The sequence below is a fragment of the Anabrus simplex genome, chromosome 1 (genome assembly GCF_040414725.1).
Source record: "Anabrus simplex isolate iqAnaSimp1 chromosome 1, ASM4041472v1, whole genome shotgun sequence".
NCBI lineage: Eukaryota > Metazoa > Arthropoda > Insecta > Orthoptera > Tettigoniidae > Anabrus > Anabrus simplex.
Window position 1 is genome coordinate 1,135,833,792 of NC_090265.1, and position 16,094 is coordinate 1,135,849,885.

At 43.2% G+C, this 16,094-nt stretch overlaps 1 protein-coding gene across 1 annotated transcript in view; it reads right to left on the reverse strand.

The window, feature by feature from the left end:
• The window catches only part of LOC136858256 (uncharacterized), a 259,558-nt gene that overhangs the window by 5,865 nt on the left and 237,599 nt on the right, over positions 1–16,094 (reverse strand). The window contains exon 4 of the mRNA XM_067137658.2: positions 9,945–10,034. Coding sequence (XP_066993759.2) covers positions 9,945–10,034 — 90 coding nt within the window. The remainder of the gene's footprint in view (positions 1–9,944; positions 10,035–16,094) is intronic.

Genomic DNA, 16,094 nt, shown 5'->3' on the forward strand with positions numbered 1-16,094 from the left:
ATTCTTTAGTATGTAGCCAAAGTAAGCGATATTTTTGCACTTGATTTTAGTCATGAGTTCTCTGTTAGCTTTTGCTCTGTTCAGCACTTCCTCATTTGTTAGTCCAGCAATCAAAGAAATCTTCAGTATTCTACGATAGGTCCACATTTTGATGGCTTCCAGACGTTTAATTGAAGGTCCATGTTTCTGCATTCGACAACAGAACAGACCATGCGTAAGCTCTGACCATCTTCTGCCTTAGTTTCAGATTTATATTTTCATTACAAAAGAAGGACTTCAGTTTTGTGAAAGCTTTCCTTGCTATTGTTATTGTTATTCTATTATTATTGCTATTGTTATTCTCTGTCTGATTTCCTTTTCAGTATCTAGATATTTAAAACTGTTCACTCTCTCGAGCTGCCGATTATCTAAAAATAACTTGGCGTTGGGATGGACTTATTAACATTTATTTTCATTCCCATGTCTTCGCTTGCTGTACTTATACTTTCCAGTGCAGATTATTCAGATTGTTGGCCAAACCGACCGTATCACGATCATATCTGATTGTGTTGATAAGAACATCATTGACTGTTATGCCTTTATGCTGATTTTTCAATGCTTTAAAAAATTGATCTGAATGCAGATTGAATAACAATGGTGAAACAAAGACAACGTTGTCTTACTTCGCGTTGAATAGTTGCCTCTGCAATTGACTGTTGCCAGTAAGGACAGTATCTGTCTTGCCTCCAATAAGGATATTCTATTATACCCATATTTTCGCTGTGAACTCTACTCTTCTGAGCTCTTGGATGGGTTTTGGATGTTGAACTCTATCAAATACTTTTTCATAGAGTATGAAAAAAGCAAATACCTCCGGATGCTGGTCCAGACAATTTTGGACCAGAATATTCAAAGTAAACAGCGCTTCCCTTGAACTAAAGGAATTCCTGAGGTAATATTTTTCATAACCCTCACCAGCGCAGGAACCGCTGTTTAATGTTCATTTGTCATTGGGGATGTAAGTACGTTCTTGGCGACTGGTACCAACTGATGCGACGTAATTAGTTTCTGGTACCAACTTTAGTTCGTAGTTACTAGGACCACCCTTGGTCGGGCTGTTTAATTCGTGGTTAGTTGCTACGGTCATAAATAAATTCTTCGTTGCTATGGTAATCAACAAGGAATTGTTAAACATGGACGTTGTTCCGTGCGGAGGTTGCTATATCAAAATTACTGATTTGAATGATTTCAAGAGTAAGTTTGAAGATTTGTTGTCGTTTTATGTTAACCACGGCCTGGTAACTAGGGAAAGGAATTGTGGGCGTAGCACCAAACTCAGTTTCGGCGACGACACGAATTATTCTTTAGATGCTCTCCAATAAGGTAAGCTAAATTTTGGATAAACCTTCCTTCCCTCCTAAATTTTTCAGCATTCGCCTACCTTGGACCATTTACTGTAGTGTTACTTTTCAGAAAAATATGGCTAGCTATGGAACAATCACAGATGTTTTCATTCCTCCTGTAAAAAAAAGATGTTATCATTACTTTCATTAATTTCCCTCGTATCAATATAAGACTGACATCAGCGTAATCTATACTTTACAGTGGTCAAATTTTACAATAATCATCACGCTTCCTTTCCCCTGGATGAAACATTATGGCTAGCCCTGGACCATTTAATATGTTATTATTATTATAATTTATCCAGCCCGGCTAGTGACAAAATCATTTGACTGGTTTGTTTAGGTCCGGCTAAAGACAAAACCATTGGCCTGGATAGGTTAGGTCCAGTCAGTGACAAAACCATTGGTCTGGATTGGTTAGGTCAGGCTACTGGCAAACCCATTGGGCTATGATCAACCAAAGGGGATCTGGAGGTGCAAGCCCCCAGGTTAGGGCCGCGAAACGGCTTTCTAGGCCTGTTAACATCAGCGCAATCTACACCTCACTGTGTCCAAATTTAAAATTAACACAAATCATTGGGTTAGGTCCGAGGTAGTAACCAAACCATCAAACCATTGGTCTGGATAGGTTAGGTCCGACTGGTGGCAAAACCATTGGACTGTGATCAGCAAAGAGGCCCTGGGGGCGTAAGACTCCAGGTTAGGGCCGCGAAGCGGCTTTCTAGGCCTGTTGACACACACCTTACCGTGTCCAGTTTCACGTTACCTTCAGATCTGAAACAGTTACAAATGCTACTGCTTCTCTTGTATACGTATCATGCTGTTTCCATTATTTGGGTCGTATGAATTCCAAGAGTGACAACAGCGCCTTCTATGTTTTACAGTGGCAAGATCTGTAATTACTGTATCGCTAGTTCTGAATCATTTAAACATGTTATTATTTGTCTTTGTCAATGATATTAAATCATGAGTGGAGGTATTCCAAGAGTAACAACAGCGGAATCTATACTTTACAGTGGCGAGATCCGTAATTGCTGTATCGCTACCTCTCAACTATTCATATTATATTGAACCCAAGACCTTGGTGTGGCCCAAGGGTTCAATATCATCGGTGGCGGTGGAACGAATGGACTCTACCATTGGCTGAAGATTTGTCCTACCGAGCTCGATAGCTGCAGTCGCTTAAGTGCGGCCAGGCGAGTATCCAGTATTCGGGAGATAGTGGGTTTGAACCTCACTGTCGGCAGCCCTGAAGATGGTTTTCCGTGGTTTCCCATTTTCACACCAGGCAAATGCTGGGGCTGTACCTTAATTAAGGCCACGGCCACTTCCTTCCCAGTCCTAGCCCTTTCCTGTCCCATTGTCGCCGTAAGACGCATCTCTGTCGGTGCGACGTAAAGCCAATAGCAAAAAATAAATTCCCCTATGAAACGTCACTCCCATTATTCAAGACAACGAGATATTATTATTCTTATTAATTTTACATACTTATTCTTTTCATTCTTCCTTCAGACTACAACGACGATTAGTGTGTCGTTTTTTGTTGTTGTTGTTGAAATCACGTACTCGAGAGTCCCGAGGCGAACACTAGGCCTCTCTACTCGTCGGTAGCAGAAGAATCGGAACATCACCATCGCGCAGTGCACTAGCGGGGGAGAAACTGATCTGTCGTGGAGAAGACAAGTTAGCCACGTCAGAGATGAAAACCCCTCTTCGCTTCGCTATTAAAATTCTAATAAACTAGTGCTAGGTTGATAGGATGACATTGGTATTGATTTCGTTGATAGTAAAGAAGAAGAAGGAAATTTTTATGAGGGAGGAAAGGTTGGCAAGGCGATAGAACTTGGCGGGATGAGTTAATGAACAATTAATTGTCGGGTGGGCATGGCTGGGACCTGGGGTGAAAGCGAGAGGAAAGAAGATTAAGAAGAAGGTGGATGAGAGTGGAGGAGTCTTGGCTGATTTGGTAGGTGGGTGGATATAACGGGGGAGGAGAGAAGTGGTTTAAGGGTGGCGGGGGATGGCTTGATGGGTTTAAATGCCTCGCGTGCTTGTAGTGTGCCCTAATTGCCCGTTTGATGATAGGACACCCAGGAAACGAGGCAGCTTGGTTGCCGTGACAGTTTGCACACCTCGCCTGGTCTCTAGGCTCCTTGCAATCTGAGTGGCGGTGAGGGCCGCCACACCTATTGCAGCGGGTAGATTCCTTGCACGAAGCAGCGGTGTGGTTGAGCTTAAGGCAGTTGAAGCACTGTATAATCAGGGAGGGGTTGGGGGGTAGGTGGAAGGTTTGGAGGGGGTGGCTGGTTTGGGGCGCGAAGAGGGCTTGGGAGCGGGTCTCGTGCGTCTTTTTTCGGGTCTGGGTGGCACTGGTAATTAGGTTAGGTGTAGGTTCATTGGGTTTGAGACTTGGGTCCGGCGACGTAGAGTGTGTGGGTTGGGTGGACGGTGGTGATGATGGCATCGGAGGGCCGCGGGGGGTGGGGAGAGTTGGTTTGAGCTTCCTGGGTGATGGTAGAGACATCACCAGTTTGAGTTGATATGGGCTTAGTGGTTGGGGCTTGGGTGCTTCGGTTGGGGGTGGCCCGTTGACATTGGTTGTTGACTGCGTCGACGAGAATGGGAGTGAGGATGTCGACGTACTGAAGTTTACGGAGGATGATGGGAATCGACTTGTTTTGGAGTGGGATAATGATCAGATGGTTATTGTGGGAGACAGCTATATGTTTACTGATAATTGGTTCTATTATTTTGATAACGGATTGACGAGTGAGTGGGATTGGTCCTGGGTTGGTAAGGGGGATGATTAAAAAGCTGGATTTGGGGGCTGTGGGGAAGAAGGTATTCCTGTGAGTGTATTGGAAGGGCTGCTCGAAAGGATGTTCTTCGGCTCCTTCTTCCGCTGACTCTTTATCGTCATCTTCCACTGCTTCTTCGGGTTCCAAAAGGAAATCGAGTAATTCAGTGGAGGGGTCGACAGGAAAACCTTTAGCGGCAAGGAGGTCTGCGAGGGTGGTGAGGGCGTTCTTGGGATTGGGGACGATGTATCATCTTCTTCAATGAGCTGGATGAACTGGGTAGAAGTATGGAGGGCAGAAACAATACGTTGGCGATGTCGCTTCATGCTGGCTGGTGAAGTGTCCGTAGGGGCGGAAATGGCCAGATAGTTGTCATTTGGGCCGGGGGAGGGAACGTTATTGGAGGGGATGGTGAGGGGAAGATTGAAATATGAATATGGGCCCCAGCTACTCGGTCCACCAGGGTTGTCCATATTCAGCGTTGAAATAGATATGAAAAAAAGAAGAAAGGGTTGAAGGGGATGAGCGAGAGGGGACTTGGCGGGATAAGAAGGGAGCTAGCACTAGTTGGGTCAAACTCCGTAGAGGACCAGGGCTAGTGTGCACTCAGGGGGTACCAGTCGTGTCAGGTGTAGTTTTTAACAGATCGCGCCGGGAGAAGACACGAACAGGTACACACTGAGCGCAAGACAAATTTGCTTTTTTCCTGTTGGCTAACCCTAGAAGGCTAGCAGGCTAACTGTGGCTGGGCTGGGCTGGGATGAACGTGTGGCCAGTCACTACGCTGGTGTTGATATGCAGGACCGCAGACAGTTAGCTCCCGGAGTATATCCAAGAGGACGGGCGGCGCTGATATCTTGGCAGGTGGCCTATCCACAGAAAGTACAGGGGCTGGCTACGGCCAAATACTTTAATACACCAATACCGGTCAGCTCTATCTCAACAGCATTGAGTCGAGTGCGAACAGCGATGGTTGTGACATCTAGCGTGTTGGTGTGAACTACATACTCGTCTATGCTACAGTTGAGAGGAATGCACTACACTCATTGGAAATATTTTTGTTAAAATATTTTAATAATCATAGTAATTAAGAATGAAATTTTAAAATATGAAATGCCTCTTTCACAAACCTCCAAACGAGCATTATGTTAGCCGTGCCTTTCGCTAAGTCTTAAAAATTAAAAGCAGCATTTGTTTGAGGATCAACCCATCCTCTGGGGAGAAATATTTAACAACTACCTACTCTCTCCAATTTTTCTAGCCTGGCGAAGGACTTTGTATGGACTTAGCCTAGTTTTGCGGCCGGATGCCTTTCCTACCACCAATCCTATGTGGAGGGATATATGTTCACTACCTCGTGTTTCTGTAGTTGTTTCTCGTGTGATATGTTGTATATATTTGAAGATGCGTATGAATATGAACACAAACCCGTAGCCCCCGATCTACAGGAATTAACAGACGCGAATAAAATCTCCGACTCAGTCGGGAATTGTACCAGGGTCCTCTGAACCGAAGGCCAGTACGCTGACCTTTCCGTGGTGGTGATTATTTTTTAAGAGGAAGTACAACTGGCCAGCCATTCTTTATTAACACTAATCAGAAGGGAAATAGAAGAGATCCAACACTCCGAAGAATGAAGGCATCATAAAAACGGGGGCACGAAGCGCTAACCATTCAGCCAAAGCGCCAGAGCGGGCAGATAAAATATCCATGATTTATTACAATTTTGGGAAAGAGAAGCTGTAATTAAGGAACAGGAGTCTGATCCATTATTTTGACTTCTCCTTCTTTTTCTTTTCTTCTTCTTCTTCTTCTTCTTCTTCTTCTTCGATACGACCGATCTTCCCGAATGCTACAGGAGAACTCAGCTCACGCTGCTCTCTCGTTTTCGCTGTACTTTGAATTTTCTGTTGTACCTCTGAAGACAGAAATACATAATATGCTTAACACAATGGGGTTACGGTGAGTGAACTAGGATGTTCTTGACAAGGAAGAAGTGTTCAGGATTTCCCAAAGTCTCTTTCAAAAATTTATGTATGAAGAATTACCATACACACGTATTAAATTAGTTGGACTGGTGCTCAAGTCTATGCCTGTAATACACTGAAATAATTGTCTTGCCCGCTTCTGTGGTGTAGTGGTTCATGTCATTAGCTAATACCCCGGAGGCCCGGGTTCGATTCCCGGCTCTGCCACGAAAATAAAAAGTGGTACGAGGGCTGGAACGGGGTCCTCTCAGCCTCGGGAGTTCAACTGAATAGAGGTGGGTTCGATTCCCACCTCAGCCATCCTGGAAGTGGCCATCTTTCTCCAGGCAAATGCCGGGATGGTAGCTAACTTAAGGCCACGGCCGCTTCCTTCCCTCTTCCTTGTCTATCCCTTCCAATCTCCCTATGCTCCCGCACAGGCCCTGTTCAGCATAGCAGGTGAGACCGCCTGGGCGAGGTACTGGTCATGCTCCCCAGTTGTATCCCCCGACCCAGAGTCTGAAGCTCCAGGACACTGCCCTTGAGGCGTTAGAGGTGGGATCTATGGCTGAGTCCGAGGGAAAAACCGACCCTGAAAAGTAAACAGATAAAGAAGAAGAATTTTCTTACGCCGGGCTGAGTGGCTCAGACGGTTGATGCGATGGCCTTCTGATCCAAATTTGGCAGGTTCGATCCTGGCTCAGTCCGGTGGTATTTGAAGGTGCTCAAATACGTCAGCCTCGAGTAGGTAGATTTACTGGCATGTAAAAGAATTCCTACGGGACTATATTCCGGCACCTCTGCGTCTCCGAAAACCGTAAAAGCACTTACTGGGACGTAAAGAAAATTATTATTATTATTATTATTATTATTATTATTATTATTATTATTATTATTTTCTTACAGTAAAAAATGACTGGATTCGAAACTCATGGCCTTCAATTTTCAATTTCAAGGCTACCGCGATAACCATTACGCTACAGGCCCACAAGTTTTCGATTGTGAAATTTATGGTACTGTTTAACAATGTGGACCCTCAAGTTTGAGTATACTAGAGTTCCATATATGTTAACATTATTGCTTCTACGTCCCACTAACATTTCAGTAGAGTATTTGATTGATTTTCTTAATATAAGGGTCATAGAATGTAACCTCAACACAGATGAGAGGTCATTACTTTTTTAATACTTGCTGTCCTTATCAGTTCCCATGCCCATTAGCTTGTGGGTAATTTGTTCAGCGCATAACACTTTTCTTGGAATTTAACTGCAATGTAAGATTATTTAGTGACAAACACTGATACATTATAAACAACACGGCAGTGCGCCAAGAATCATACAGATGGCAATATGTTATTGAAGAGTTGGTCACACCAAGCCATGCAGGTAGCAGCACTATCGACTTTCTCACTGAAAACAGCAAGCTGTCCGGTATTATCATATTAAAGTATTTGCTACGGCGGTAGGCTGCTGGCTGGCGGGCGATGATGGCGAGCTGGTGGTTATCAGGGTGCACGCCCGGTGTCTTGGTTCTCTGAGTATGTAGCTTAATCAGAGCATCAGCTTTCACTGAAAAAAAAGGTGGAGGCTGCCTAGCTGAAGCTTGGCTGGTGGTTAGGCAGTGTGTCAGTAACATTGCCTCGTCTTTTTATACCGCCTAAGTTGGTCATAACTTCACGCTGTCTTGAATTATGGGAGCGACGTTTCATTGGCCTAATCTTCAACCAATGGCAGAGTCCATTCACACCACCGCCAGCCATGATTATTATGTTATTTATGCTGGTAATGGTTATGAAAAGTTTTACCATTCCTGAAAACAAACTGTGATTCATCCAGATCTTGTTCGCATTTCTTTATGATTCTGTTGTGGATTTTGATATAAATACCTTCAGTGGATGACTTATGAGACTCATGAGCCTGCAGTCACTGCACCTCCATGCACCCTGCATATTTGGCAATGTGATGAACACAGATTTCAACCAGTCTGAAGGGATATCTCCAGTATCATAGTGAATAACTTTACCAGAAGTTGGATGTTGTCTTCGTCCATAAGCTTCATAAGTTCTGCAGGGATGTTACCAGGACCTGGTGATTTTTTATGTTTTGTAGCATTTTTATAAGGCACTTATGATTTAAGGATAGCAGGGATTTCACATAACCCATACGTTGTTTCATCTTCTCTCTGATCACAGAAAAGTTCTGTGAAATAAGATTCCCAGGTAACAAAAATGTTCTATTCATTAATTGTCGATCTGCCTGTATCATTTACAAGTATTTGCCTGCAATGTCCTTAATTATACAGTGTATGTTGAATGAGTCATGCCTAGATTGTAACGCTTCCTTCCAGCTGCTGGCATTGTTCTTTCATCCATTTCTCTTTGGCAGCACGAATCTATCTCTTTATTTGGCGTTGTAATTTTCTGTATTCATCAGCGCCTGGCTGCTGTGAAAGATGGCTACTAGTAGGACTGGTAGTACTGCAATAGCACTTTCTGGGCTAGTGAGGAAAGCAATGGCAAACTACCTCACTCCTCATCCTGCCTAGTTACGCCTCAGTATAGTAGCGCCAACCTTACCTAAGAATCTTACCTAAGAAAGCCTCCTGCTGTTGGATGTATGGATGTAATATATTTTCATCTGCCTCTGCGCATAGGACAGAGCAAAATGTTATTTCCACAGAATTCCCACTCTCATTCATAGCAGTGACTGTGTGTAAGCTGCTGAGGTATGAGTTGTGCTCAGTAATGAACTAATGACATACAGAGCACGACTAATGCGCCTGGCTGCTGTGAAAGATGGCTACTAGTAGGACTGGTAGTACTGCAATAGCACTTTCTGGGCTAGTGAGGAAAGCAATGGCAAACTACCTCACTCCTCATCCTGCCTAGTACGCCTCAGTATAGTACCGCCAACCTCTTTTTTTTCAGTTTCCTTATAACTGCATATCTTTGGGTGGTGCTATGCGAGGATTCAACTAGCCTACGGGTTGATGACTTGACAGACAGTTAAGAAATATCACAAAAATATTTCCAAGCAGAGACAATTGAATATTAAATAGTATTGCTTTTAGCACGTATAAGACTGTCAAATGTAGGCCTATAATCGAACAACAATCAATATTATTTATTGTAAAGAAAAATAAAGCATTATTATTGATACCAATGAAATACTTCATTTTTTGTGTGAACGTATGTGCCTCCCACATACGAGCAATTTGACCCTGTTGACGTGCGAAAGCGTTGAGACTAAACTAGTTGCGGAATAACTTGTCCATCATTGTCTGTATGTCTGTTAGGTCATCAGGCCAGAGGCTGCTTGGATCCTCAAATAGCACCACCAAAGTTTATGCGGTTATAAGGAAATCCCAAAAACCAATGGCAGCACCAAAATGAGGCGTACTAGGCAAGATGGGGAGTGAGTTAGTTTGCCATTGCTTTCCTCACTGGGTCAGAAAGTACTATAGCAGCACGACTGACCCTGTGAGCAGCACCTTTCATAACACTCAGAGGCACTAGTCGTGTTCTGAATGTCATTACTCAGCACTACCCATGCCCCAGCAGCTTCCATATAGTCACAGCCTTGGATGAGACTGGGACTTCGGTGGAAGCTACACTTTACTCTGGCCTGTGCCAAGAGATGGATGCAAAAGTACTGTATCCATCAAGAAATGGCAGCAGGCAGTGTCCATCACTAATGAGGAAAACAATGCGCTGTTGCTAGTAACCCGCCCCCTCAGGCGAACTTACGTTTATTTACCTTGACCTACCATCGCTGGCCATGTCTGTGCTTATGTCTTACCAGCATTCACGTTGGCGTGGAGCACGTCAGGTTCCTTGAAGAAGTTGTACTGCCGAACAGCACTGTACCAGTAGGTCGCCACCTCTTGCCCTGAAACACAGTACATATTACAATTATTCGTCTATAATTTGTGATTACCTCCATACTCATTCAGTTCAGTGGAGTGGAGCGTGATAGGCCGGTGATATAATCACTGCTTCTCACCAAGACGGCCGCTGCTTCAGTTACGGCCTGTGAATGTAGGATTTTTGAAATGAAAAAGTCGTGTTCCTGTGGTTCGGATTCCACGAAAACTGGTTATGATCACGATATCAACAGTCACGTAAAACTAGAAGCTTGCTGTTTTTAGTTCAGAATATGTGAGTCTTTGACAGTTCAGGATTGTAAACGACTGGAAGCATTTAAAATGCGGACCTGATGGGTTGAATAAAGAATCAATTAAAGTATCCTGAAATCAGTCCGAGGGAGGAAATGACTGCTAAATTCATTGGACACATCTTCCATCGTAGTACCTGTCTGAGTTAATCGAAGGGAAAATCTTGATAACCATAAAATTATACATTTATTTAAATTTAATTACAAGTAGGATCACAGATCCAACTGCCACAGTAACTTAAATTTATCATTTTAACTAGCTTCACGTGGGAGCAGTTATGAATTTAAGGCGATTGGCTACTTTTAACCGAGAACTTATATTTCCTTGTATACGATATTAGTCGTTTTTGCTCCGATAGGGAATATGAAAAGATTTGGTTTTGATGTAACACGCTAGAGGGACAAGTAAAACTGTCCATGAGAAAAACATTCCCAACTGAGATCGACTTCAGCCACGCTAAGTGTCTGACCCTGTACTTTGTTTATTGTCAAGTCAAAGCAAACTTTTACCGGGAATTGGACTCGTTTGAAATCAAAGAAAAATCTAAAGAAATCATAAGGACGGTACTAAGACAGTTTCTCCTCTGCCACAGCCAGTTCAAATATTAGCTTCAATCAAACAGTGTTTCAATGTTTCCACTACCAATCGCATTCCATTGCATAAGTTATTGTTGCTTGTTGTTTAAAGGGGACTAACTCCAGGTCATCGGCCCATTGCATAACTTGGCGGGTGTAGATTACGTAACAATATAATAGGCACTCCCACTTTAAAAATCAGCTCGTGTGGTGGCAAGTTGGAAGGATGTAAAGAATTTAAGAAATTCTGTAGGGTAACGAACAGCTTCTTCACTATCGACTGCTGTGTATACTGAGTAACATACTTGAACCTGGGCAGTGAATTTGGAGAAAGATTACTCCCTTTGTCCCTGAGGAGTCATTCTTTCTTGTGGCAATCGAGGATCTCTTTGTTGGTCAGTTTCATTGTTATGTGATAAACTCACTTTTCTCAAATGCAGTGTAGGATATTACGACCTATGGTCACTTTCCGTCTCGGCATGATGGTTTATCATAGATTTTATAGTCCGGTTCCATGGCTAAATGGTTAGCATGCTGGTCTTTGGTCCAAAGGATCCCGGGTTCGATTCCCAGACGGGTCGGGGATTTTAAATTTCCTTGTTTAATTCCTCTTCCTCTAGGGCAGGTTGTATATGCCATTGTCATGATTAGAATTCATCTTAGGTAGTACTCCATCCTCACAGACGCACAGGTCGCCTATAGGGCGTCAACTCGAAAGGCTTGCACTAGGCCTCTCCAGAGACCACGAGCCTTTTATGTAGATAACGAACACTCACTGGAAAACTATTAATGATCGTATCGTAGTATGTGCAACGAAATGCTCACAGTAGAAATTTAAAGAATCCGAGGTGTATGAAATTTACAGCAAAACTCCAAACACATCTCCACCCCCACTCCCACCCCCGCAATCTCAACTCGACTGTGTAGCCTATGCAAGAAAATGTTCACAGACGGAATGAAAAAATGTCGAGGTGTACCAAATTACCTGGAAATCTCCAAATACCCCCCTCGCCCCTCCCCCTCCCCCCAAATATAAACTCGACTGTGTAGCCTGTGCAAAGAAATGTTCACAGACGGAATGAAAAAATGCCGAGATGTACCAAATTACCTGGGAAACTCCAAATATCTCCTCTCCCCCCAATTTTTTTTTTGCTAGGGGCTTTACGTCGCACCGACACAGATAGGTCTTATGGCGACGATGGGATAGGAAAGGCCGAGGAGTTGGAAGGAAGCGGCCGTGGCCTTAATTAAGGTACAGCCCCAGTATTTGCCTGGTGTGAAAATGGGAAGCCACGGAAAACCATCTTCAGGGCTGCCGATAGTGGGATTGGAACCTACTATCTCCCGGATGCAAGCTCACAGCCGCGCGCCTCTACGCGCACGGCCAACTCGCCCGGTGTCTCCCCACAAATACCAACTCGATTGTGTAGCCTGCGGAACGAAATGTTCAGACTGAATGAAGGAAAACTGAGGTGCATCAATTACCACGGAAACTGTGGAACAAAATGCCACCAGGCGGAATACAGAAAAGGGTATTAATAGCTAAAACTCGCAACCCATCCGCTCTTCTCTGAAGTCTTAACTCGACCGTCAGCTGCTGGCCGAAGTCGTTAATAGCTCCGACAGTACAGATGAACATTAGGTATTATAAATTTCATGTTAATCTACATTAGTTAGTTGAAGTGATTAAACAATTTATTTTCATAAAGTTGTTTTTAAATTTGACGTTTTTAACTGCAAACTGTAACATGAAAACAGTTATAATGGGCTGTGTATTATAGATAGACATATGCTGTCACGGACTTTTATTACTTGTTATGCTGAACAATTCTTACCCGCATAGTATACCCTAGATGTGGCTTTACCGGGCGAGTTGGCCCTGCGTTTAGGAGCGCGCAGATGTTAGCGCGCATTCGGGAGATCGTAGGTTCGAACTCCACTGTCGGCAGCCCCGAAGATGGTTTTCCGTGGTTTCCCATTTTCACACCAGGCAAATGCTGGGGCTGTACCTTTATTAAGGCCACGGCCGCTTACTTCCTATTCCTAGGCCTTTCCTGTCCCATCGTCGCCATAAGACCTATCTGTGTCGGTGCGACGTAAAGCAACTAGCAAGAAATTATTTTTTGTAGCTTTAACGGTTTAGCCAGCGTACGCTAAATAGGCGCACGGACAACCTTTTTGTGTGTGTGTGTGACTTGCTTCACTGAAATAATTTTTTCCATATTTCAGAATAAGGACTCCGCGGAAAAATTAAAACGATGATGTCTGGAAAAGTACGGAAGAAAATTTCATACTGTATATGACATTTTAGTCTACATTAGTTACTTGAGGACAATAAACAATTTCTTTTGATAAGGATTAAATGATTGATTTTAAAAGTTGTTTCTAAATTTGACACTACAAACTGTAACATAAAAACTCTTATAGTGGGTCTGTGTGATGTAGATTAATGCTGTAGCGGACTTTTCTTTTTTTCTTTTTTTGTAGAAAATTGTATGGCGAACAATTCCTTGCCCTCATAATAACAGATACATCTCTAATGACTTAGCCTATGTAAGCTAAACAGGTGCATGGACGGTCATTTTTCCTTCGACTTGCTTAACTGAAATCGTTACTCCTCGACTTCGTTTAGTCATAGACGAATGTTTCTATACATAAACCTTTCTCGAAAAATGTATAGAATGATGAAAACCGCATAAAAATCCATCCAGTGGTTCCTGGGGTTAGCCGCCACAGACAGACAGACAGACAGACAGACAGACAGACTGGAGGACTTTATTTTGTACTATGTAGAGATAGACAACACATAAAAGAACGTAAAATACATTTTCATACGCAGGATAAATTAGCAGGCCTCCGTGGCTCAGGCGGCAGTGCGCCGGTTTCCCACCGCTGGATACCGTGGTTCAAATCCCGGTCACTCCATGTGAAATTTGTGCTGGATAAAGCGGAGGCAGGGCAGGTTTTTCTCCGAGTACTCCGGTTTTCCCTGCCATCTTTCATTCCAGCAACACTCTCCAGTATCATTTAATTTCATCTGTCAGTCATTAATCATTGCCCCAGAGGAGTGCGATAGGCTTCGGCAGCCGGCACAATTCCTATCCTCGCCGGTAGAGGGAGCTTTCATTCATTCCATTCCTGACCCGGTCGAATGACTGGAAAGAGGCTGTGGATTTTCACTAACTAGTTCCCTCATTATAAACGTCACAAACGCAGTCCAATATCCTTAAGTGACTGTGTACTGTTCGCAGCATAGCGTGTTAAATGTGGCACTCAGAAACTGAAGTATGCGATTTTCAAAACCCAGTTTTACGAGCTTTTGGCTGTTTCTCTTACTTTTACTGGAGTAATATTTCTCCATGTAAGTTGTGATATGAAACAATTAGCTTACGCTGTGTTGAGAAACATGATCTGGGTCACTGATAGACCCCGCCAACCCGACATAAATATTCAGATTTAACGGCGCATGGAAGCTTCCTTTGCGAACCAGCTGAAGAGACGTGATAAATATTCCCTTCATGCTGCCCTCCTGCTGGACACCACTATCGCCACGACACACGCAGGCTATTTTCAGCCTGAGAGTAAATTCTGTCGTCCCTGTCATCCTAACTGAAGTTATCGGGTTTAATACGATGACACTGCGGACCAGTAGTCTAATAATCAGGTTTCTTACATGTCTGGCTACGTCTCAGTCTTAGTAATAAGAAGAGTCAGTTTTGCCGGAAGCTAAGGAGTCAAATGGACAATGTTACCAGCTGGAATATATAAAACGCCAAGGTGTATGTTTCACAAGACAAGGACTCCTGAACTACATGGAGTTTGGAGATGCGGTTTGCACCAAAATCTTTTAAATCGTCTGAATAATACATTAAAAACCCGAAAAAAACCCAGTGGAATTATTCTTTATTTAAAATTTGCTCCGTTTGCATTACCAGACCGTCGTCTTTGAAATCTGGCCACCGTACAACCAAACAAATCGCCGTGTGCGTCCTTTGATTCCAGGCGGGCATCAACCAGTCATCCGTGATAAGGATACGTTAGTATACAGCTTATTGAAGTTACATTTAACATCAGGAACAGAATGCTTACAAACCTGCAACGTGAAGTTTTCGTTTGTAAATTGTGTGGCCGTTTTACCCAGCCTGCTTCCATTGGTTCAGCAGCGTAGTAACCTGGTTTAGTAGTTAGAGATTTGGAAACGGAGCGCAGGAAAATTGTTCAGGAATATATTTGAAAATCCTAGTCGGATAAAGCCCTAAGCCACACACAGTTTTTTTGAGATAACAACAATTAAACTTTTACAAGACTTTAAAAATATGTGTAACAATTTTAAAACATCTCTTTTGATACAATTCAAAACTCCCAGATATTGTGTTATTGCAGTGAATGTATCACGCATTTTCATTTTGCTGCTTTGTATATATGTTTTTATTTCTGAAAATACGGTAAGCGTCGATATGGACTTATGAATATACCTGTCTGAAGGTCTGCGGAATATACAAAGTTGATTGGATAGGTATATTAACAATGTATGCATATTTTATATAATTCAGTATGAACACTTATTATTTTCATATTGTCTTTACTTTCCGTTACAAGAAGAGATACTATATATGTTAAAATCATCTATGAACAAAGAGAGAAACGAGAAGAAAACTATGAAAGGACCATGAAGGACCAGTGCTGATAGGAAAGTGTTGCCTTCAGTATAATGATTATAAAGTGACGAACTTATATCAAAGCTCAAAATGATTTGTGCATAAAATATTAAGTTCAGTTCTTTAGTCAATAAATAACGGTTCATAAATTCCACAGTGCAGACACACAATTTCATGGGAGTTCTTCGACTTGGTCATTATTTTGGTCATTTGTTCCAGACAGCAGAGTTCTGCAGTGAGACCCTCCGCCCAGCACTCGCAAACTCACGGATTCCGGCAGCCCAGCCCGTGCAGTGTCGTCCTCTTCTGACGTGACCGCTTACTGGCCCCACAGTCCGACTCCATAGTTAAATGGTTAGCGTGCTGGCCTTTGGTCACAGGGGCCCCGGGTTCGATTCCCGGCAGGGTCGGGGATTTTAACCGTAATTGGTTAATTTCGCTGGCACGGGTGGGTGTATGTGTCGACTTCATCTTCATTTCATCCTCATCACGACGCGCAGGTCGCCTACGGGTGTCAAATCGAAAGACCTGCATCTGGCGA